At 33.2% G+C, this 25,039-nt stretch overlaps 1 protein-coding gene across 3 annotated transcripts in view; it reads right to left on the reverse strand.

The window, feature by feature from the left end:
• Positions 1-511: 511 nt before the first annotated feature.
• KIF21A (kinesin family member 21A) overlaps positions 512-25,039 on the reverse strand; it is a 160,712-nt gene continuing 136,184 nt past the window's right edge. Inside the window, exons 26-36 of one of the 3 annotated variants that reach the window (XM_024750860.1) lie at positions 23,255-23,362; positions 21,718-21,846; positions 19,287-19,325; positions 18,611-18,622; positions 15,159-15,295; positions 13,411-13,591; positions 11,757-11,921; positions 9,595-9,712; positions 8,016-8,186; positions 6,510-6,709; positions 512-1,782 (exon numbers count right to left, since the gene is read on the reverse strand). In XM_024750860.1, coding sequence (XP_024606628.1) covers positions 1,689-1,782; positions 6,510-6,709; positions 8,016-8,186; positions 9,595-9,712; positions 11,757-11,921; positions 13,411-13,591; positions 15,159-15,295; positions 18,611-18,622; positions 19,287-19,325; positions 21,718-21,846; positions 23,255-23,362 — 1,354 coding nt within the window. In that variant the 3' untranslated portion in view covers positions 512-1,688. The remainder of the gene's footprint in view (positions 1,783-6,509; positions 6,710-8,015; positions 8,187-9,594; positions 9,713-11,756; positions 11,922-13,410; positions 13,592-15,158; positions 15,296-18,610; positions 18,623-19,286; positions 19,326-21,717; positions 21,847-23,254; positions 23,363-25,039) is intronic. The other 2 variants (XM_024750861.1, XM_024750862.1) reach the window with 2 other exon arrangements.

Below are 25,039 nucleotides of genomic sequence, written 5' to 3' on the forward strand. Positions count from 1 at the left end.
AAGAAGGGATATATATATATATATCAACTGTGAAATACAGCATACGTATATAAAATAGGAAAGAAATATATTACAGTTTAATATGAATATGTCACTTAGGACTCAGGTCACGAAATAGAACATATCTAGGACCTCCATAACCCTCTACACTCCCAACTCACCTCCTGCAACACCTGCCAGTCACCATGCCTTCCATTTCCTCTCCAAGTAACCAAGGTCATTATTGTCCTAACTGCTATGGGAATATTTTTCACTTGTTCAACCATCTATGTTCAAATCCCTAAACTATATGGTTTGATTTAATTCCTTTAAATAGCGAGTTTCCTTGGTTCCTCAAGATTAAGTTATGGTTTATATTTTTCAAGTATATTTCATGTCTAGTGAGCAAAAAAAGGAATGCTTATGTAGCACTGGATAACAAGAAAATGTCTTTCCTTATATCACACAGATAAAATAAAGTTTTACAAACACTGGCCATTTTCATATTAGGAAAAGAACAAGAGAATAAAAATAATTCACAGCAACATGTTTATTTAAGCCTTAGCTAAGCTTTCATTTACAAACAAATAGTTTTGGGGAAAAAGATCACAAGACAATATTTTCAAGTGTCATACCATCCACATAAAAATTAAACTTGCTGAATTTACAAATTAATATTCTGAGCAGACAGATAAATTATACATCCTTTTGCAAAATCCAATCTACAATATTTAAAAATTCATAGTTACAACATAAGACATTCTCTCTTTACAATCTACCTATTTACATAGCTTTCCTCACTGCAGGTGATATAGTTCTCATCATAGCTACCAAGGTTTGCAAACATAGTACATTTAAAATGTATTTAGCAGCACATAAAAAATTAGATAAAAAGGGAAAGAAATATTACTATTAAATAAAAATGAAATTAAAGGGTGATAATAGAAACAACTCCATAGGAAAATAGATCAAAATATATTTCTGTTAGGACATCAAAAATGTTTCCCATCACAGAATGTACGCACAGCACTAATAAAACAATTTAACAGCATTTTAGTCCTGAGCACAGACTATAGCACAGCTGCAAAACTTTGGTCAATACAAGTAAATGTCGACCTCTAACACAATCTGTTTAACCTTCTTTGTTAGCAGATTAAAGTTAGTTCCATTTTATGAAAAATCACCATCAGTAATATTCTCATATCTTTTTTCCATTACATTAAAAGAGCTTTTAAATTTGGGAGCCCTCTGTAGACTGATATAAATACCAGACAAACCAGTGTTTGATTAACATTCCCAATATGTTTCAAATATGTAAATCATCTGAACAGGCTATATGAATGAGTTAACAATGGGTTGCTTTGTATTCCAAGTGTATTTTCTGACTGTCACAAAAGCAGACATGTTGTACTTCAAATAATTTGAAGATGTTCTTTATAGCCAGGCATAAAAATCCAGCCACTATATAAGTGCAAATCAAGCAGCATATCAATTATAGGTTATATATGCATTGGTAGATATTAAAATTAAGCACATAGGATAGTACACAATTTTATTAGAATGCCATTTATATTCAGCAGTTGGATTCAGATATATTTTCCAGTTAATCCCATTCACAAGTTTTTGCCTAATAAATGCAGGACAACATTTTCCATAAAGAACATAGAGTATAATCACAGTATTCAGTTTATGACTATCTTCATTCATGTTTAATTACTGGCAATATCTTCCACCGGATCTCCTGTGTCAAAGAGCTGACCATCTTGCAAATTTCGAGTCTTCCAAATTCTCACAGTTCGATCACTACACAATAATAAATTAAAAATGAACATGTGAAAAGAGGTGGAAAGATAAAGAAGTAGTTCGTAGAAATACTTATCATGGAAACATTTTCTGAAAAGATCTGTAATAGATGTAAGTAAAAATATACATTGTCCCATAGGTATACCAAACAGGTACCCATAATAATGAAATTAAAAATAGTTCATATTATCAAGGGCCTACTATATGCCAGGTATTGTTACTATGTTCCCCTCACATACATTAATGCATTTAATTCTCTTTACATATCATAAGATATAGATAATGCTATTCTCCCCTATTTATTGATGAGCAAATTGAGGTCCAAAGAAGTTAATTAATTTGCTCAAGATCGAGCTTCCCTGGTGGTCCAGTGGTTGACTCCACCCTTCCACTTCAGGGAGCGTAGGTTTGATCCCTGGTCGGGGAAGTTCTGCATGTCTCAAGGTGCGGCCAAAAAAAAAAAAAATTGCCCAAGATCACAAAGTAAGTGATAGTGCCAAGATTTGAAACCAGGCAGTCTGGCTCCATCTCTTAAAGACTTTACTAATATGACATGGTCAGAGGTCTTCAGGCATAAGAGCCCACAATAAGATCACAGTGAGGGGGCCAGGGCAGGAATTCCAGGGAGTTGGTGAATATGTTGATATTCAGGAAGAATTATGTTCAGGTAAGCCCACAGAAAAAGCAGGAGGCTACTAAGAAGTAGTCTAACATTCTGCCTATCGTAGAACATAGACAATTCAAAGCTTTTCTGAGAAAACTTATTTTTATTCACTTAACATGTGGGTTCTGGGGACTAGTCATTAGACAATCACATTTCTTACCATGTCTCTTGTGGCTCTAAAAAGAGAGTGTTGCTTTTCTCCCATTTCCTAACAAACCCAAAGCCAAAAAGAACGAGTTACCATAGAATTGTATAGTTAAAAAGTATTTCAAAGATTATGTAGTCCAATTCGAGGATAAAGAAAGTTTAGTGACTTGTTCAATGTAACATAGTAGAGTACAGAGCTGAGCCTAGAATCCAGGCTTTCTAATTTTTAATCAACAACCTTCTCATCCCTAAGAGTTCTTACCACAAGGTAAAAAAAAATCACTTTTTTTTCTTTTCCTTTTTTTTTGTATCTACATAAGACGATGGATGCTAACTAAGCTTATTGTGATAATCATTCCATTATATATTTAAGTCAAATCATTATGCTGTATACCTTAAACTTACACAGTGCTGTATGTCAATTATATCTCAATAAAACTGGAGGGAAATAATAATCTCTCCCTATCCCACACAGCACATGTAACTGAAAACAGAAGGGGATATGTTCACACATCCACCCATTTATCCATTCATTTATACAACCATCCATTCAACAAATGTTTCTTGGGAACTTGCATTGTTCTAGGCATTATTCTAGGTGCTCGGGATCAATTAAAAATAAACAAATAAATAAAAAACACAATCCTAGGCCTTTGTAGATCATATATTCTAGCAAAAGGAGACAGACAATAAAACTTTATAAATAATTAAATTATAAAGTTTATTAGAAAGTAATAAATGTTATAGAGAAATTAAAGAGTATGGCAAAGGGGATCAGGATCAGGAGTGGTAGTTGATAAGAGAGATCACAATTTTAAATAAAATGGCAAGGTTATTCTTATCGAGAAAGAAAGACATTAGAAGAAGATCAAGATCTCTGAAGGCACTTTGGGCAAATGTCCTAAGGTTGGAGTGAGCCTGATATGTTCAAGAACCAGCAAAGATGTTATTGGTGTTTTAAGAGAAGGAGCACGCCAGAGGGTACTAGAAGGTAAGGTGAGAGATAAATGCTCAAAGGGTCGGATCAAGTAACAGCCTCTACTTTAGATAAAATGGATGATCAATGCAAGGTTTTGAGCAGAGAAGGAACAAGATCTGACTTGTATTTTTAAAAAATTACTCTGGTGTCTGTGTTGAGAATAGACTACATATGGGCAATGGACCTTGTTTAGGAGGCTACTGTAGTAATCCAAGAGCTGAAGGTGACTAGGGTCAGTGAGGCAGCAAAAGGCATGGTGAGAAGTGGTCAGATTCTAGATATAATTTAAAGGTAGAACACCAACAGAGTTTGCTGATGAATTGGATATGGAGTGTGAGACAAAGAGAGGAATGATGGTTTCTAAACTAAGCAACAGAGAAGACAGACAAGCCATCAGCTGAGATGGAGAAGGCTTTAGGATGAGCAGGTTTCTTAGGAAGGTCGGGAGTTCAGTTTTGGACATATGAAGTCTAAGATGAACAAACTTACACTACTAGTCATGACAGAGGAACCTGTGCCAGGTTAGCGCTCCTGTTGTAAACAAAGTGAAAACTTGACAGAACATATGGAACAACTATTTTCAGAAACTGGGCAATGGGTAGTTCAGGCCTGTAATCCCTGAGAAAAGGGAAACAGAGAAGGTGAGCTCTGTGATGGCCCTGGCTCTCAGTCTGGCAGCACTTTCCAGACTACAGCAATGTGGGAAACCAAGCAGAAAAATCACAGAATCAGAGTTGAAGAGATAGTAATAAAAATCTGGTAAGTGTGAAATAGTTGGAATTTGTAGAACCAGATAGAGAAGAGGAGAGAGCTATGCAAAAAGAACTGTGGAGCTATAGGAAAAGAATTCCATCAATCTACATAGGGGTCCCCTAATGCTTTTGACTGAAGGCTAAGTTGCACATGACTAGAATCAGACTATAAGGCCACACCAAAAAACTACTAGTGAGTGTAAGTCAAACAAATCCCAGAGTTCACAAAGCGCTGTGAGATGTTCAGGTTCTGACCAGTGGAGAACAGCATCAAACATTCAAGACATTCAGTAGAAATCCAAGAAGAGTTAAAAACAAGTCTCAAAAATAAGAGCTGAACCACAAGTAACTTATGTGCCTGACAAACAAAGCCCAATACTCTTTAAAGGAATACAACAAAATCCAGATACTCAAAACACAATACTATAATTAATGTTCAACATTCAATAAAATGTTACTTGACATAAAAGCAGAAAAAATAAGACCCATAATCATAAGAAAAAGCAATCAGTGACAACAGATCCAGAAATCAGATATGATAGAATTACTTATACAAGGACTTTGAATCATGAAGTCCCACCTATAAAATAGGGATTATAATAATACTCACCTTCTAAAGTTCTTATGAAGACGAAATGAGTAAAAGCCTGAAAACACTCAGGACAATGCCTGGTAGATACTAAGCCCTATACAAACACTTGATAGATAACAAATAAGTAACACTAATTTGAAAATAGGCCTTCTGATTTTATTGGCGATTTTCCTGATTTTATGTTACATGGTAAATACATCTGCATCTGATGCTCCATGGGTAAACTGAGAAAAATTTCAATTCTTCAAAAATAAAACTGTATCATGGAAGAAAAGTATTATATCATACCTCATTGACCAGACCTCAGTGATACATAATACTTTTATAGTCTTATCTTGTGTGTCCCACAGCTTTGAGGGATATTAATTTATTTCCCATAAATTGTCAAGGACAAAACAAATTTCCAAGGGAACAAATAAAAGTGATGACTCTTAAGAAAGTAATGCATCTTGGAAATAGCATCAATGAAGCACCAAAGGTAAACACTTAGAAAAACACAAAAGAAATTGGCTTTGATGTACTTTAGAGATGAGAGAAAGTAAATCTAAATTAGAAGAGGGATTCAATGGAAACAGCACAAATAATAAGAGACACCAGAGAAATATAGCAGAGGTTTCAAAATAAAATCAGGGTAATCGTGCATTTAGGACAGACGAATCAAGCAGTCGGTCAAATTAAGTAAGATAATTGGTACACAAATGACATAGGGAGATTTTCAAGATATTCATGAGAAATTACATTTTATTTGATTGAGATGAACACCTCACATTACAGTTAGTATATACGCTTTCCTTTTTAAAGTACTTATATACATATTATGTCATTTTTATGGTCACATCTCTACACCTCCTTCAAACATCTTCTTAAATGTCACTTTTTCAGTAAGGCCTTCACTGATCACTCTATTGTGTAACCCCTGCCCCCCAGTGATGCTCTCATCCCCCTTCCCTGCTTTATTTTTCTCCATAGCACCTCTCACCATGTAACATATTTTACTTATTTATTTTCTTTTCTCCTCCTTAGAATGAAACTACGGTTTGTATCTATTTTGTTCACTTCTCTATTCCCAAGGGTCTGGAACAGTGCCTGGCACATAGGAGATTCATCATGAATAAGCAAATGAGCAAATAAATTAATCAATCCAGCCATCTTAAGAGGGAAGTAGATATTATTACTATGTACTTAAACTTTAAAGGAGGTAGAAGATGCACAAAGTTTTTTTTTTAAATGAAATGGTCTAAATGTGAAGAATGACAAGTTTGTTGCCTTTCTGGAAAAAAACTTTTAGAAACTAGTCACTTATGAATGATTTTTTAAAAATTAAAATCACCAGGGGAAGATCTGGCAGAAGACTTCTTAGTCTAATCAGAGAGCCGATACAGGAGTAACACTATTACCATGTAACCAGGGGAGCCCAAACTCAGTGCCCACAGTGTTTTTCAGAAAATATAAATAAGACATCATAAATAGACATTAGAATAACTGTAATAAAAGGATTCATATATTCTACATTTCCAGATATTTACAACTTACAGGATTTATTAAATCTGAATACAAGTAAATATAGAGAAAGATCACATAGCAGAAACTTACTCAGCTGCAGTAAAAATGTGGGTGGAATTAACACATATGGCATTGATAGGACTCTCATGACCTTTCATCTCTCCAACTGGCACAAAGGTATCTATGTTCCAGAGTTTCAGAATGCCCCCTCTGCAGCCACTGAGCAAAATTGGGTGGCCTGGCATCACTCCAAGGGCACAGACCCAATCCTTATGTGCATTTGGAACTTGCTGAGAAAAAAAAGAAAAATCAGCAGTTTAAGGGAAGTAGTCCAAACTGACATTTTCATACCAAAATAAGTTACAAAAGTTTTTATTGACGAAATTCAAAATTTGGAACACTGAATTGGCCTGGAAACCATAAAAATCATTTTCTATAAAGTCACTCTTCATGATTTAAAGAAATAAATCTGTAATTTGCTCCTAAATTTGCCTCACTAGTTATCATCAGTGTTATCAGTATTAAAGGCCTAGAATGTTAAAAAAGAAAAATCTATAGAATCTAAAATACCTGGAAAGTATACAGAATTTTTCAAACATCACTTTCTCTTCAAAGGAGTAACTATTTCACCTTTCTCCAAAATGTATCTCACGCAACTAGTTTGAAAACTACAACCTGGTGTGTAGACTATAAGGATTGTCTCATAAAATCACTGCCTTAAATTTTGGAAGAGAACATAGATGCCTAAAGCTTTTTGTTGAAGGCTGGAGCTAACCTATATATTTCACAATGAGTAAACAATCATTATAAGCTCAGACTATATAGCATATTTTATGCATAAATATATTTATATACATAACATAAAAGTCACATCCAAGAATGTATATCTATAAAAGAAAAGCTTTTGAGTGCAATATATGCATCTGTTGCCAGGTTTTTTTTATTAACGTTCATGCTACTTGTTCATTTTGTTTTCATCTGGTAGTAAGCAGGAAAGTAGGAGTAATTGCAATACATACACACGCATACATTTATAAGGAAAAGCCTGAAATTGAGTACAATTTTATCTGTTAACTAACTTCTTCCTCTCGGAATTAGGAAAAGCCACTAATGTTTGATTGTATTGACAGAACACTTCAATCCAACTATCATTCTATAGGAAATGAGAGAACCACCACTGTTGGATGTATGAAAATGAGATGAGGAATCATTTAGACTGCTTTGACCTTAGTGAAACTTGGTACTCTTTGGAATATGTGTACATAAAACAAAAAAACAAAAACAAAATGAGAAACTGACTGCTTTACTCCAAGACTGATTTCATTTAGTAAACACAAGCATGGTGCAATCCCAGATCTTCCAACACTTATCAGAGTCTATTCCCCTTTTATTTAGGAGATATCATTAAATGTTGAATGCTGGCCTTTTCATAATTAGTAACTCTGGTGGGTGATGATGAAACACTCTTTAGGAGGAAGCCCTGTTTGATACCATCCCTAAACAATGAAAATCTACATAGAGGCTCTTCGCGTTCTTATATAGAATACTGGTGACTTTGAAATACCCACTCCATCCCATGAAAAGGTTTTGCATTACCTGTAGAAGGTCTTTTTGAGCTAAATCCCATTTCTTGATTCCATTATCTCTGGAACCACTAAATAGGTTATCCCCTTGTATGGTTAATGCTTCAATGCCATCATAATGAGGGGGCTCGAAATTGTGGGTGGGACTCACAGCTCCAAGAGCTCCTTCAGTTACATCAAACATCTAAATAAAAGCAGAAAGGAAGCAGTCATCCTATTTATCTTACAAATAAGCACCTATATGCATTCATTCATAGAAACACACACACGTATATTAACCAGATATGATTTGTTTTATTTTACTAAGGTAACTAAAATAACCTGCTATGAATGACTCAGGATGAACCTGAGCCCTATCTTCACACTACTCTTGCTTACATGTCACATGTTTAAATGTCTGTAAGCTCTTAAGAAAGGCAACCAATGTTCTCATGTGTGAGCGTACAAATGATATGTTAAATAATAAAAATGCTACATATCAATCCAGTTGAAATTCAAAAAAATGATATAATTGTTATTTAAACACTATTAGGTAGCTCTGCAATCTTGGTGGTCATCTTAAATTCTCCAAAGCTGCTATTCAAAACCTTTCACTCCCCTCAGTTGCTCTCATCTCTCTTAACTGTTGAACTTGTGATTTCCTAAAAAGGTTAGTATGACCAAAAATAAACTTTCTGGACCATCCTCCCAGTTACAAAAGTTTTCTTTTATTCTCAAACATTCTCTTACCCTTCCCTTCTTTTCAGATGCTAAAGTGTACCTACTTTTTCCCAAGGTTGACATCTTTGATCTGATTCACCAATTGCTACCACTTCACTCTTCACACTTTCCCTCTCCACTGAGCCCATTTCCTGAGCATATAAACATGCTCAAGTCTACCAAATATAAAATCCTCTCACCTTAACCATTCTATTGTCAAGTCACTAACCGATTTCTCATCTCTTAATCAAAGTTTCTAAAAAATAGTACTTATACTCTTCCTATCTCTCTTTATTACTGTTTCCTCTTTTTTATTCCCATTGGTTCTTATAGGATTCCCCAAGGCTGAGTCATGTCAACCCCTCTCCTTTGGCCATGTCAACTACTCTAACTCCTTAACCATCTGCTTCTATTTGAACAGCTCCAAAACATACATGTCTAGTCATAACTTATCTTGAGCTCTGGACTTGCCTTTCAAATGGCCTACTGGACTACATGAGAAGGTCCTCTATTAGCATCTCAAATTTAACATCTCCAGAATCAAACTATGCTTCTCTCCTCATCTTATCTGCTACTTGCATAAAATATGAAGACCATAACATGTTCAGCATTAAAGGTGGTGATGATGAGACTTAAGTATTAGTTGGATGACTGAGCCAAAAAAATCTTTAAAATCCCTCCCAACCTATCTTCTATGAAAAGTGAGAATACATGTTTAAATAGTAAGACAACACAACCAGGAACCGAGTGAGGAAAAGATCAGGAAGAAAAAGCAAAGGTTAGAAATGAGAAAAAAGAAAACTGATTTAGAGAAAAGGGTCCCAGGTGCATCTCAATACTTCTAATCTATCATTTAATAGGAGAATGTAATTAAACAACTTTATTATACACACTTTGATATAATGATCCTTGGAGCCAGTGATGATTAAATCTTGTCCACTAGAAATCTGATCTACAGTAAGACACATAACAGGGCCTAGGTGTCCCGTTAACTTTCCTGTGGACTGAAACCTTTAAAAAGAGAGAAAAATAATTTTGTTTGAAAATATTTCTTAGCATGTTGAGCCTAAGCCTCAGCAAAAATAATCAACAGTCTTTGCTAAAACTGTTCTTTTTGATTTAACTCCACCTCTATGCAACTCTGTTCAAATTAAGAGTAAAAATAATGGCCAAAGTAATCAATTCTCTGATGGAAGTGTGAGAAGTCCTAAATAAGTTATTGCAAAGCAACTAATATCATTCAGGTAGTTAAAAAAAAAAAAAAAATCAAAACTCCAAAAACTTGCTAAAGGCTAATTTTAACTCTAACCTAAGTCCAGGTAAACCTTAATCTGTTAAATTCTCAACATGATATAGACATATGATTGATGTTATTAGGCCCAATTTGAAATTTGATTAAAACAACTATGTCACTGATATAACTAGAAAATAACAATATGAAGAAAGTAAAATTATTTTACTACACTAACATATATTCTCACATATACACATATATGTACACCCATCATATATACACATACATGTATACACACATGTGTATATACACGTATGTGAGAAAATAGGTAGTCCATTTCATCAATTATTACAAAGACATGAAAATGACCAGGAATATATCTGACTGGTAGAAAAACATGTGATGCCCATTGTCAGGGGGTGACAATGAACCTTTGTTTCATAGTCCTACCTCAAATCAAGCTGCTGGAATACAGAGATGTATTTGCCCTCTAGAATATTATTATTTCTTGTAACTCTTTTCTTAGTTACTTTGTTAAGATGAATCTGTATTTAATCATGTTGCTGAAATCAAGCAGCTTGAAAAAGGATCTAACTTTTCAGCAGAAAAGAATGTAAAGATTTTCAAAAGCTGATATCTTTTCTGCCTCATGTCATGACTTTGAGTATCTTCCTTCATGGTACTACAACTACAAATGAAGTTTAATATCTTCAAGAATAAACCCAGTCCTCATCTCGTTCCTAATTTTCTTAAACAAGCACTGTTTTCAATTTTCTACTTCTTTTTTCTAAAACAGTTCTCAGGACTGTGTTTCTTATTTCTCTTTCTCTCTCATTTATTTATCTATAAATTATGCTTATAATACTTTCTCAGTCATGCATTAAAATGTTACAAGTTATAACCAATTTTCCTCAGAATTTCTAAAATAAATTTCCCTTTGATTTACTACTGACAAAGCCCTTCTAGATGGGATTATTAACTGAATTACCTATATTACCTGAATTACAACTTTACTCAGAATCTTGTAATTGCCTTTTAATGGCCTTTATCCTCCATTACAAGATGAGTTCTAAGAAGATGGACACCAAATTTGTCTTGCTTAGTCTTTATCCCCAGTACCTACCACAAGTGTTGGTATAGTGCTTGCCATAATTGATATTGAATAAACATCTATTAACTAATAAATAAATATTCCCTTGCTGCCAAATTTTTAAGAACTAGAAAAGAAGCTAAAATAAACACTCAAATGAAGGATAAAAGCTCATACTTCACGGCAAAAAGAAATCAAATCAAAGATGTAATGCCTTATATTTCAATTTATCATTTTTCTCTTTGTACTCACTTCATCTTCTTAATACTTCATCATATATATGTGTATATATATATATATATATATAATTCTATATTTATAAAAATCCTGTGAAGATTTACGCTTAAAGTAATATGGTTTGTAAACTGAAAATTTTGAGATAATGATGCATAAGTGATGTTACAAAAAATAATTCTTTCAAAGGTACTGATGCAACTAGCATGAGAATCTTGTTTTCTTCCTGGTAAACACCACAACTTATAGACAAATATTAAGAAAGGCTATTTTCCTTCATATATTTTTTTCCCAGCAATGGAGATTAAAAGAAAGGAAAATTGTGAGTTTGCTAACGAGGACATAGATGTTCAGCGGTGCTGAATCAAACAGAAAAGTCTAGGTTTTTATATTAACTTCTGGGGTTATACAAATTAGATTTCACACACACTAATGCTATTGATGTGTGAAAATTGCATTTGCCATATACAGGAAGTACATTTTCTTTAAAATTCTACCTTTTAAGATCCCACATTCTGACAGCATTTCCAGAAGCTGCATAGAGGAAGGTGCCAGTTGGGTTCAGTGCAATTTGATTGACTTGGTTTTCCCCAGAAGGAATAGTAACTGTCCGGCTGGTGGTGGCAGAACAAGCATCTCCAAGAGTAACTTGACCTGAAGACCTTAACAGAGACAAAGTAAAGCAAAATAAGTCACATTTCTGGACAAGAGTTAGTCTTAGAATTCCTTATATTCCTAGGAAACTGGCTGTAGACAACAAGAAGATCTGTGTTCTTTGGTCATTGTATGCACTGTGCCTAGCACAGCACCTCATACACACTAATAAATAAACATTTTGATAGAAAAATGAATGAAGAAAACAAGATGACATGGCTTAAAACTCATAATTTGCAAGTTATTATAACACTAGGAATTCTGGGCCCTGTTAGGGATGACTTAAATATGATTCAGAAAAGATTAGATGACAAAGACAAAAACTCAACAAATGATACAGTGTCACAAAATTAATTCATTTTCCTGCAGTTTCCAGAAGTTCCCTGAGGAACAAGCCTACCAGTATTCTTTTCATATATAAGATTTGCCCTTATGAATTAAAGACACTAAGGACTTTTTATTTTCAGTTTTTGTTTATTTTAACCCAATCATATAAGGATTACTTACTATATGCGAAAGACTTAAATATGATTTATTTCTATTTCCTCAGCTAAATTCTAAATGGTAAGTATATTTTTAAATTTTGAAACATTTTATTAGCAAACTTCTAAAATACCAAGTTATAATCAATCTTTTCAAATTTGATTTTGATTTTAATGAGTCAACTGGATTGGTAAATTTCTAACATAAGATACAGTGTTTTTTTTCTACAAAATTTTCCACAAGAGACCTGTATTCAGTACAGTAAATAATTAGTAATTCTCAAAATATAGAATAGCACTTAAATATTAATAATCCTCACTCTACAAATTAGTAAAAATTAACCATTCCTATGCTCCCTTCTCTTATTTAAACCAACAGAGTTCACCTTAATTTTAATTATGTAAAACAGTTCATCAATCTTATGGCCAAAAGGATCACTATTTGCTCTATATTTTAAAGACATACATATAACAGACGTAGAAAACAAATTCATCCTCCAATTGTCCAACATAACCTACAGTTATGAAATATAGGCTAGCACCAAAGCAGTGTAAGTCTTAAAAAAACTCCTCAATTAATTAGCATGTATCATTCAATACATGCTAATTAAATTTTGCAGGTACTTCTTAACAGTCTATAATGGTGATTTCAGCCATTTTCTAAATAGTGGTACTCATTTGAAGCAAGTAATGTAAATCATTTAACTACATCAATTAACGAATACTATGAAAATTTAATTCCTTAGTTATTTGGGAGGGAGGAAATATGAAATGTGTATTTAGTCACAGATCAAATATGACTTCTCCTTTCCTGTTTAATATTGAGCTATTGTATTTTATTTTCTCAATAGTTTTTTTTTCACTTTATTTTATCTGTGTTATTATAAACACTTTCATAATCTCTGCAAGTGGATAGGTATAAATAAACAAAAATGCATAAATAGGTCTATCTTTTCTTACATTTTGTAAACAAGAACTATTTGCCCCTTATGCTGTTTGTCTTTAAGTTACTTACGTTAGCGTTCGAATGCACTTTGCTGAATCTCTGATATCCCACACCTTAATATAAGATGTTGACACAGTGAAGACCAAACTTGTATAATTACAGTATTTTACAGATACTACATTGTTGTGATGACCTCCCAGTGACATTATCTCCTGCCCAGTCACCAGATTCCATACTTTACAAGTACGATCTAAAAACAAACAAATAAAAAAGAGGAAATACTGTCAATATGAGCTAAATTAGATTCTCTTAACAATAACAATTTCTCTTCTATGAGAAAAAAAATGAGATAAGAAAACAGTAATTATTTAATTAACTTGCAGCAGGCATCCTAACTCTATCCTTGACACTTTTCAGCAGGTTGAAGGGCAAAGTAGGTATAAAGGAGTAGATGAAAGCCTGGATATCTGGTGTATGCATTATGTGGTATTAAAAAATAATTATACAAAATTTTGAAATACACATATCAAGAGAATCTTGTTTCAAATTGCTCCTGAATTTAAAATGTCAATCCCAAATCAGCCTCTTTGAGACATTTTGCTTTGATCACTCTTCTACGTACTCACCACACTCCACATGTAGGAATACACACACCTTTCTTTTCCAGGAGTCACTGATTGATTTCATTTTTGACCCAAAAACATAATCATAAAACTATTCTATTTTTTTTACATGCTAAATATCTAATTATCCTGGACTAATAAATTTAATTTGAATCATTAGAAAATTCTTTTACAGAGCAAATTTTTTAAATTGGGGAATTACTTGCCATTATTCACAATTCACAAGTTCTAGCTAGACTTTCCCCTCACCTTGTAACATCCCTAAATGCTAAAAAGCTTTGACTAGCTTCCCAAATTCCTGTACATGCTTCCTTCTCACTTTTCTAACCTCACTGTCCACCACTGCCCCTAAATATACTCTACTTTTCAATCCAACTGAATTTAGTTTCCAAACCCACTTCTACCTCCAAGTCTCTGCTTACACTGTTCTCTAATCTTGGTTGTCCGTTCTTACCTGTCAAATCCAAACAATCCTGTAAGGTTCATCCTAAATGCCTCCTTATCAAAGCCTTCCTTATTTTTCACAATTTAGCATAATCTCTCCCTTTTCTGAAACCCCGAAACTCTTTGTCTATAACTCTTCAAATCATTTACAGTTAATTTCTAGTTGCCTGCAATTTCACCAAAGGGGTTAAGAGTGCAGGTCTGGAGATGAGTAGACCTAGGTTTCTAATCCTGGCTCTTTCACTTACTAGTTAAGTTTATCTGGGAAAATTATTTAATTTCTTGAATCTTCAGCTTCTTCATCTGTAAAATTAGGATGCAACATGTATTTCATTGGGTTTATTGTGAGAATTAGATGAGATAAAATTTGCATAGTCTCTGACATAGAGTAAGTGCTCAAGAAATGGTGGTTGCTACCCATCTTATTCTCTTTACCACACTGTACACTGTAATGGCCTTTTGTAGATTTTTATATAGCCTGCATTACTAAGCTCAGTGCTTTGTATGTATTAGGTGCTCAATTACCAAAAGGAGATGTATTCCCTCACCATTCTATTCATATAACATCAACACAAGTTTTACTTTCTTCCCAACTATGCAATGATTTTATATTTTATGTAATTCAGGAGTTGAATGAGATTATCTCTCAGATTCTTATGTGTCTTAAGCAGTTTGACATTTTTAAAAACTGTTAAAATGTAATCATTAAAAAAAATATGTTAAATATCCACATGGCACAACTACTAGCACCTTTTGATCCAGTGAAGAGAAGATCATCAGTAGAATCCACACAGAGCACAGCTTTTGTATGCCCTTCAGCTATGTGAATACACTGAAGTGGAGAAGCTCTGATTCCTTTCAAAGCTGGAAATGGGTTGATTATGCCCCTGAGGTGGGGGAAAAAAATAAGATTTACTTTAGTATTTATATCATGAAACTACTTTTTATTTTTTTCTTTGGCTTTAAGAAGTCTTTCTAAATAATTAGTATTGTAATAAAATCCAGATTGCTCCCTTGCCTCTTTTTTAAGCAAAACGACAGAGACAAAGTGTGAAATTATAATAGTAGTGTTGGAGTGCATCAACTAATTAGGCATCAGCTAGCAGGTGCATTCTGCAAACAGCAAAGTCATGATAAATTGGATTTTTTTATTAACAATTTCATCTCTTCAAAATTTAATGAAGTAATATTGGGAGTTCTTCAAATATAGTGAATTATGAAAAATGAGAAAGCATAAATGATGGATAACTGGAAGATGTGACTATCAGCCTGGAATGAGACTCTATGTCAAAAAAGACATTCTAGAGAAAGTATAATACATACCACCTAAAATACTAAGGAAGCAAATTTCAAACAAATTTGAATAAATACAAGAATGATTGCATAGCCTGAAATTCTAAAGGGAGAATGGCTCAAAAATAACAAAAACTTTTAAAACTCTAACAATCTCAAAGACGATTTTTAAAAAAGAGTAAGATTTTAAAAAATATTGATGCTCTTTTGGGAGATTTCTCATAATTTTAATATTTCTGGAATTTCTGGTTTATGCCACTGGACTATGAACTATGAAAATATAAAATTTATCAAAACACTGTCCCTATCCCAAAGGAGGTTAAGACAGGATCTGAACTGAAATAATTGTATTGGGAAGACTAAAAATGAGAGTGAATTAAGAAATGATAAATATATAAGTTGGATGTATCTTTTCTCAGAGCAGGAAGAAAAATTATGTTGAAATATGTCCATTATATAAGACAGATGGCATAATGTTAGGACAGATTCAGCAATAAAACAAAGCTGTCTGTTTCCATCTTCCTGATGAAGGAGAACAACCTTTAAGATATGAGGGACAGAAATAATTAAGAAGAAATGTAAGCCCAAGATACATTAGATCTGACAATGAAGAGTTATTCAGTGAGTTCAAGTATTTCTGTTTTTAAATCATTAGATCACAGGGTTGTGAAAGTATATACCATTGCAGAGGTAAAATCATTGTTGGTATACTAAGAGGATCAATAAAGGGGATAAAACATGTAGACCCAATTTTCCAGAAAGGAGAAAAAAAAGTGGATTTCAGAAATTACAGATGAGTAAAACTTCTTGTTGAGTCTCATAGAGGAAAATATTAAACAAATCATTACAAACACTTAAATGCTCATCAGTAAGAGATAACATCTCACAGGGGAAGGTCCTTGTAGAATTAATAGGCAGGAAATTAGGGGAATGTCATATTCACAATATATGTTGATTCCAATAAGGTCCATACAAAAAGCTTTTCAAATGATATCCCTATGGACATGGTGGGTAAGTATGAAACTGTTGTAGTAAGGTAGTTCCAACAGTGGCTGAAGAGTCACCCCTAAAGAGTCAATGTTCCTCTCAGTCTGGAAAAAGATCTTCAATATCTAGTCAGTCTTTCCCCAGAACTCAAGACAGATATGGCATGTTTATTAAATTGATACATTAAAGAGCTGTATTGTCTAGAAAAATTACCCAAAAAAATCCATTTAAGTAAGTACTTAGCACTAAAATATTCATTGGATAAAATTTAAACATAAAATTTAAGTTGAAGATAGAACAGAATGCTCCAAGTAGGAAAGGAGCTTAATTAGATTTTAAAAGCTAAAGAAATTTGTTTATTGAATACAAGATCAATGGATCAACAATTTATGATTCTTCTACCAACACTTTCAATGACTTGTGCAAGTAAGTATTTCAGGAGAAAGAAAGCAATAGAGCTACTATATTCTGCCAAGGCCACATCTGGAATGAGGCTGAGTTCCAGTTGCCACATTTTAAAAACAGCTTTGAAAAATCAGAGATTTTCCAAAACAGTGGAAGCAGAAAGAAGGATCTGCAGACTATATCATATTAGGAACAGATGAATCTAAAACTATTGAGCTGATAAGATAACCTTCATCGGAGAGAGCATACAAAAGCACAGTTAAATAGCTGAATATTTAAAGAGCTGGCACATACACACAAAAAAGGTATACTGGATTAAATCTAGCATAGCTCAAGAGGGCTGATGACAGACCAATGAATAAAAATTTAAAGGAGGTAAATTAGGCTTAGGATTTAAAAAAATAAACTTTATTTTTGGGGTTTAGTTATAATGATTTCAAAAAGTGAAGGGAGTTCCCCATTACCAGAAATAAGACCAGGAATTGTTACCACATGGGTGTATAATTACAAAATCCAAAGTATTATTTGCATTCACACATCAATTTGAGATTCTTGAAATTAATGCTCAGTAACTCGTTGGCAATGTAAGAACTTAACCAGATTAAAACTGAAATGGTAGCAAAACCTCCTCAAAAGTCTAAAACTGTCATTTTGAAATCCTATCAATATTATGTGGGGTTTATAGCTATGAACTGAAGCCATCAAATTATAACTATTGCTTCAAATGTTGAAAAGTTATGACCTAATGCATAGTCAATTGTTGCTCTTCTAAAACATTAAATATATATGTATGTATATTCTAACAAGCTGATTATAAAGAAAAGAATTAATGTTAATAACCTAAGAGCTGTTTTGATCTTCATTTAATGACACAAATCATCCTAAGAAAAAAGCTAAACAGTACCCTTGGTTATTTAGCACTTGGTTATTTAGCACTATGTCTCCAAAAGAGTTCCTTCCTTCAGATTACTATCTTTATCCTAAGAATCTATTAATGTTTCCTGATGATATAATGTGCAACACAATTCTGTCATGTCAAAGGTTGTAATATTACAAAAGTGAATATTTGTCTCCAGTAACTTATGTATGGCATAGCCCTAGAGACCAGGATGTCTCTTTTTCATTCTTATGTGTTTTATTTATTCAGATTTCTGAAGAAAAATAATTTCAACATTAAATATAGCATCATATTTATTAGATACTGAAAGATACTCTCAAATATTCAGAATGTTAGAGTTAATATTTTATAGAGATTACCTTATACAAAAGGTAATAGAAAAAGTACAGAAATTGGAAACATAAACCCATGGTATTTCTTTCTCTATTAAAATTAATCTATCCACATTCTGAAGTATATAAATCAACTTTAAAATAGTTTAAGTTAAGTTTAAATATTGCAAACTTATACAACAGATCTGATGTGAAGGGGAAAAATGCTTATTTCTGATCCATGCAAAACCAGTAAAGTCTTGTAATACTGTGAATAAGATTAATTTCCTCTCCCTTCCCCTGCCTACCTTCTGGAGGATCTACTGATGATCAGGAAAATGGCCACATGGGAAAGAAGTGCAAAGAGAGAGGAGACAAACTGATTAGTGGGAAGAGGAAATGAAAGGAAAAAAGAGAAATTAGGGGTCCAAAAAACCCATAAACATGAAAAAAATGCCACATTGTTATTTGAAAAACAGCATCTACCAGTTAAGACGATTTATTATGTTTTAAAAATTCTTTTACTTTCTGTATCTTTCTATATTTTAGGTACCATAGCATCCTTTTTTTCCCCTAGTATACCTTTTTTTAAAATCACAAATCCTGCCATAAACTTTTTATTTAAAATCGATAAATCAACATGAAAAAACACCTTATTCACTTCCCATGCCTTGAGGTGGAAAAACCCATTAAGGAGCAAACCTTTACATTAATTTTCAAAGAACTTAAGTTCTTTAAAGAAAAGTTTTAGGTTATAGACAGAATACAAATAGCACAAATTTTAATGCTATCATATAAAAAAGTTTACCACTACTTTGAAAGGTATGGTCACAAAAATATATTAAAATTAGTGTTTAAAAACATCAGTGCATTTATATGGTTTACAAGTTATGAATGCAACAAAAATGAGATTTGTTTAAAGTTTCTAGGAAGGCATTTTAGAACATCAATGAAATGCCAGAACGTAGGAAAGAGAGAAAGTACCTGTGTACCTCCGACAGAGAGGAATCACTTTCATCAGACCTACAGTGAAAGAGTTAGAATTATGAGGGAAAAGAATACAGATGTCAAAAGGTAAAGACACTGAGATTGAACTGACTCAACAGTATGAATAACAGAAATACAGCAAACATTTCCTTTACAGTGCCCTGCTTTTCTATTTGCACTGGATATCAGCAAACTCAGTGACAGCTAAATTAGTTAAAATTTTGTGCTTATGTTTCCTACCAAGATTTGGGGGGAAAAACTTTCTATTACTGATCCACAGAACCCATCTATCCTCACTTTCTAAAATGTAGGCCCTGAAGAGGAACAACATCAAGCAAGTGAAATACATCACTCCAAGACTCTATTTAATTTGACTAGTACTAGAAAAAACTTTCAGTTTCAGTAGTCATTAATGAACTTTATTCCTCTTGATAATTACTTTAGATTTAGACTCTCATGTGGAAGTTGCACAAATACATTATATGTTTGCATGGAAAGCAAATCATTCAAAATTTAATAACCTTTGTGTTGTTTTTTTTTTTCTTTGGGTCATGCGGGCCTCTCACCGCCACGGCCTCTCCCATTGCGGAGCACAGGCTCCGGATGCACAGGCTCAGTGGTCGTGGCTCACGGGCCCAGCCGCTCCGCGGCATGTGGGATCTTCCCAGACTGGGGCACGAACCCGTGTCCCCTGAATCGGCAGGTGGACTCTCAACCACTGCACCACCAGGGAAGCCCCAACCTGTGATTTTAATTCATCTCAAAAACATGGAGTTCTTCTGATTAGGCAGTCCCTCAGTAATAGTTGGGAGGTTTTACTGGGATTTTAAATACAGGTGAGCCACTCCTGTCAGCCTTAACCTGAAACCTCCAGGACTGACAATAAGTCTGGTTATCGTGAAAATCTATTTAGCTTGTATTATACAATATCCTTGGGAAGAATGAGGATAGAGTGAGTGCTGGCATATTATGTAATCAGAAATAATGTGTGGGACCTACTTCTAGCTGGTGAAATATGCTAGACTCAAAAAGGAGCCCAAAGAAAGTCATTAAAAAGGTAGGTGAGTTTTTTGAAAGTGTAGTCAGTTATTCTAAGTTTTAGTTTATAGAGACTACAACAGAGTCAAATGATTGGTAGGTAGCTCATAAACTATTTCAGTAAAAAATATGGAACTATAATTAGATTGTCAAGATTATCAAAAGACCAACAGAAAAATTTTATGACTGTGAATGCAAGGGAGACAAAATTTAGTAATTCTTCATCATCGCTAGTGAAAATGGACTTCCTAAAGACATTCTTAATGTTCTTCTACTCTTTCTCAATTAAATGAGAGGTATGATTTAACAATGTTCAAGAGTCTTTTTTTAAATATATTTTTAAAAAATACCTATCTAGATCATTTGAAAGGACATGTCATCTGATTAAACTATATTAAAACCTAATTTTAATATAGTTTAATCTAACTGATTAAACTATATTAAAATCTAATCAAAAATGTTATCCATAAATTAAGTAGATTAAAGAATCTTTCAATATGATGGCGTGTCTCTCTAAGTCTATAGAGCCATTTAGCATGATCTAAACATGCCAGACAGATCTTAAACAATACCCTGTAAATTTCAGAAATTGTTGATATATACAGGGAGATTATAGCGTAGAAAACAAAGAACTGGTGTGGGATACTGAATATCAAGTACATATACTATCCAAAATGCTATCATTCAAAATCAAAGCAGAAAGTCAGTTAATAAACACCTTATGGCAACACTGTTAGTATGAAATTCTTGCAAGAGAGATTCTGGCTCAGTGTGGGAATATTTTTTCACTTCAAATTTAATGAAAATTATATTTTCCATACCCCTCCAACTTCTCTTCCCCAACAACCCACCCTGAGTTCTACCCCCTCCACCCATAAAGGTACTCTTCTATCCCAAGAATACAGTTACTCAAGTTTTGTGGTGGATTTGTAGAACAACCAAATGATAACAACATGTTACACATAAGGCAATGCTTTTGTAAGCTGTTATATCCACCAAAGGTAAAATAATTTGCCTCTTTTCAATGCAGGCTGTCTGGATTAGAGGCTTTTATGGGCTCAATGAAGCTGAAAAATCCCAAGAAATTTAACTTCAAGTGGTCTCAAAGATTTTTCAATTCCAATTTACTTGTAGAAGAAAAGGTAAGACAAGTGCTCAGTATAGCAATGCAAATCTATAGCAGGGAATAATGTTCAGCAGGAAAATTAACTTCTCTAATTTTGTCTATATGGTTCATTTCCCATTGGAAAAACACATGAAATATGGCAAGAGTTCACAAGTCAGACTCCATCTCCCACACAGAGAGAAGGCTAAATGTTTTCTACAGACTGTATTGAAAGGTTCAGAATATTATAATGAATAATTGGGGCTCTTTTACATAATGACTTACTTATCCTGCTGAACTGATGTGTTTCCCTGAGAAACAGTAAGACGATTAAAAACATTCAGTTCATTACGGGGCCGGCTTGGTGGGGAAGAAGGAGGTGAAAGACTAGCCTCTGAGGTTCCAGAATCTGAGCTACAAGAAAAAAAGAACATTAAATAGGTGGCTTTAATTGGCTTTGATTTGTTAGAAATGTTGTAAGAAACATTTTTTTAATAAAAGCTTTTCATTATACAATTCCTTCCTTTCTTCCTCTGTTCCTTTTTTATAAGATAAAATGCACTCTGAACAATTTAATCAAAAATTTTTTTCCACTGAATCTTGTTACATTGGCCACAAGATGGCACTAAAGAAAAAGTTCTGTCTGCTAAAATCTAGTCAGTATAAATAAAGCAAGCCAAATTTAAAATGATACAATTTTAGAGTTGAGAGCAAGTTGTTCACTTTACAGATGAGGAAAGAGACCCTGAGAGTTTAAGAGGAATTTGCCTATTCAGTTGATTCATTCATTTATTTTTAAATTACTTATTTGCTCCATCCCCTATCTCCTACTTATTCTTAAGACATTCGATTCAGTAGAAACAGGTAAATTACATCTTTAAATACAGGAAACAAGGATGATTAGAAGAGCAACTTCCATGACATTCACATCAGCTAAACCAGTGGTCAAAGTAGAGAGTGTGCATGTTGGTACAAGGGAGGAGGATGGTATAAGATCATCCACTTGGGTACAGAAAATATATGAAAACTTCTTTCATAATTATTTTTATGTTAAAGAAATTGTCTTTACCAATACTTAAATATAGATTAGCATTGATATTCCTACTCAAGAGCATGTCAGAGATCTACCTGCTATATGCAGCTCCTTAGGAGACCTGAGGGAGATCTCAGTGTGCCACAGGGTAGAAAGGTAACAGTGGCTCTAACCCATTTATAACTTTCTGTGTGTTGTGGTGTTGCAATTTACAAATGTCCACGTAAGTGGACCATTAGATTATATTGTGTACTATTAAGTAAACTAACCCTCACAAAACACACAAATAGCTTTTAAAATATTTCAACAAAAAAACCAATTAAGGATAATACCAATTTAAACATAAAAGAACAGCAAGAAAATGGCACAAGTCACACATCTTCTAACACTAGATTTTTGTTAACCACTTTAAAGAGGTGAAATCAATGTCAGTTTTATCAGATGACAGTCAAAGTTAATTTCAAAACTTTCTAGAAGACTATTGGAATTGTAGTTTTAATAAACTTCTCCTGAAAGGTATATTAACTCCAAAATGATATGCACAAATAATTGAAAAATAAATCAGACTATATGAATGGGGACAAGTGCTCAAATTTATTTACAAGTATGTGTTACCAAGAAAGACTACTTATACAAGCCAACAGCACACTTGATTGTCTTGATTAGTCAAATCAGTCACAATCCCAGAGTCAGTCTGAATATGGAAAATAATTTCACTATTGCGCTTTAGCATCTAAGTGCATCAGACATTTTATACAATCTAGTAGATAAAAAGCATGGGTAACTTACTGTTTTTGTTCCTTGGCCTTTGATTTTTCCCCTTTCTCATATGCCTTTCTCCTTGTTAGAGGGGAAGGCTCTGGTAACTTTTTTTCTGATACAGATGACTGTCTGGAACTAAGAGAGAGAAAGGTTCTATAATCATCTAATTTTAAATATATACATATAACTTTGGCAGATACTCAACCTAAATATTTAATAGATTAATAACTGGAACTTGAGAAAGATTATTTGGAAAAAAGAAATAGAACTAGGACAGGAAAATATCACATGAGTTATTTTAATTAATGGGAGCTTGATAACTATATATTTAATTTTTAAATTGGCAATTTTGTCAAATACATACATGCCCATTATCTTTGAATGTAAACATCAATGCTATACTGCCAAATAGCTAAAATAATTTTTTAATTTTAAACATTAAGTGTTTAAGTTTGATTAGAATTGCTTCAGTTGAAGAAAAATTGTCTTTATAGTTTTGCAAGAACAAAAATATTAGAATATCAGAATATGAGAAACAATGAGATTTAATGAATTAATATTTACACAGTCACAAAAGAATACTACAGGTAATCACAAAAAACTACAATTATTTTACTTAACTAGTATTTAAGTATTAGTTAGCTATATCTATTTTAGTACTAAAAATATTTTTGTTTTATTATAGACTTTAAATGTTCAATAGTGGCTATGTAATTAATAATTTAAGACTATGATTGTTGTGTACAGTGGTAATGAATTTTAATTGAAAAAACTGAATTTTTTGCTATCCTTGACTAGTTTTATTAATAAGGAAAAAAACCACTAAGGAATTAGCAAGCAGGATCCCCAGAATGGGCTTACAGTGATTTCTATTTGAAAGTGAAAACTAAATATAATTAAACTTCACGTGCCTGATTTTTCTAATAAGAGGAAATCACATTTTAGAAGTTCTGCATCATTTAAATCATAAGGCCCACTTGAGTAAATTCTTTTACTTTATGCAATGGAAATCATGTAGTAATGGGATATAAGAGTTACTGCACCAAGCACATGACCAACTTTTAAATTTGTACAGAATTACACAAGCATCTTAATTTATGAAAACTTGGATAATAAGTCATGTGAAGAGACAGTGTCTAAAAGACATTTTCTACAACCTGTCATGAATGATACATTTTTAAAATGAAAAACAAAAGGGCAAAAGGAAGGTATTACCTGAATTCTGGATTCCAGGTCATAGATTTAGTCTTGAAGTTCCAAAAGTCTCTATTCATCTGATAGACTAAATGCTGAACACATAGGAGTCTCTAAAATCTGTTCTCAGTTCTATATCACTACCTTCACCAAAAGCAATTCTTCCAGTTATCTTACAAAAAAAGCACTGAAGCCATAAGCTATACTGGTTAGCAATCTCTAAGAGCAAATCTAATAGTTAATTACATAAGTCACCTCAAGCACATGCAAGATAGTTCTGTCATTAAAACTAATTTTGGAACTAAAGGTAGCAGATGGGCTTACTGAATGGAAGACAGTGAAAATATCTTTATAAGATGAAAAAAGTTATGGGAAACAGATGTTCAAATTAGGGTGGGGAGTATGACATACAGAGTCATATAGTATGAACCATTTTTTTGGCAATATTTCCCAATGCAATGATGTGTTCATTCAATAGATCATCTGCTAGATCACATGTGAGAGTTAGTTTGGAAAAAAGCCATTAAAAATCTTTACCAGTGAATGACTGATGTAATTTTAATATAACTAACAACACACACACACACACACACACACACACACACACACACACACTGG

The sequence above is a fragment of the Neophocaena asiaeorientalis genome, unplaced genomic scaffold, assembly GCF_003031525.2.
Source record: "Neophocaena asiaeorientalis asiaeorientalis breed wild unplaced genomic scaffold, Neophocaena_asiaeorientalis_V1.1 scaffold641, whole genome shotgun sequence".
NCBI lineage: Eukaryota > Metazoa > Chordata > Mammalia > Artiodactyla > Phocoenidae > Neophocaena > Neophocaena asiaeorientalis.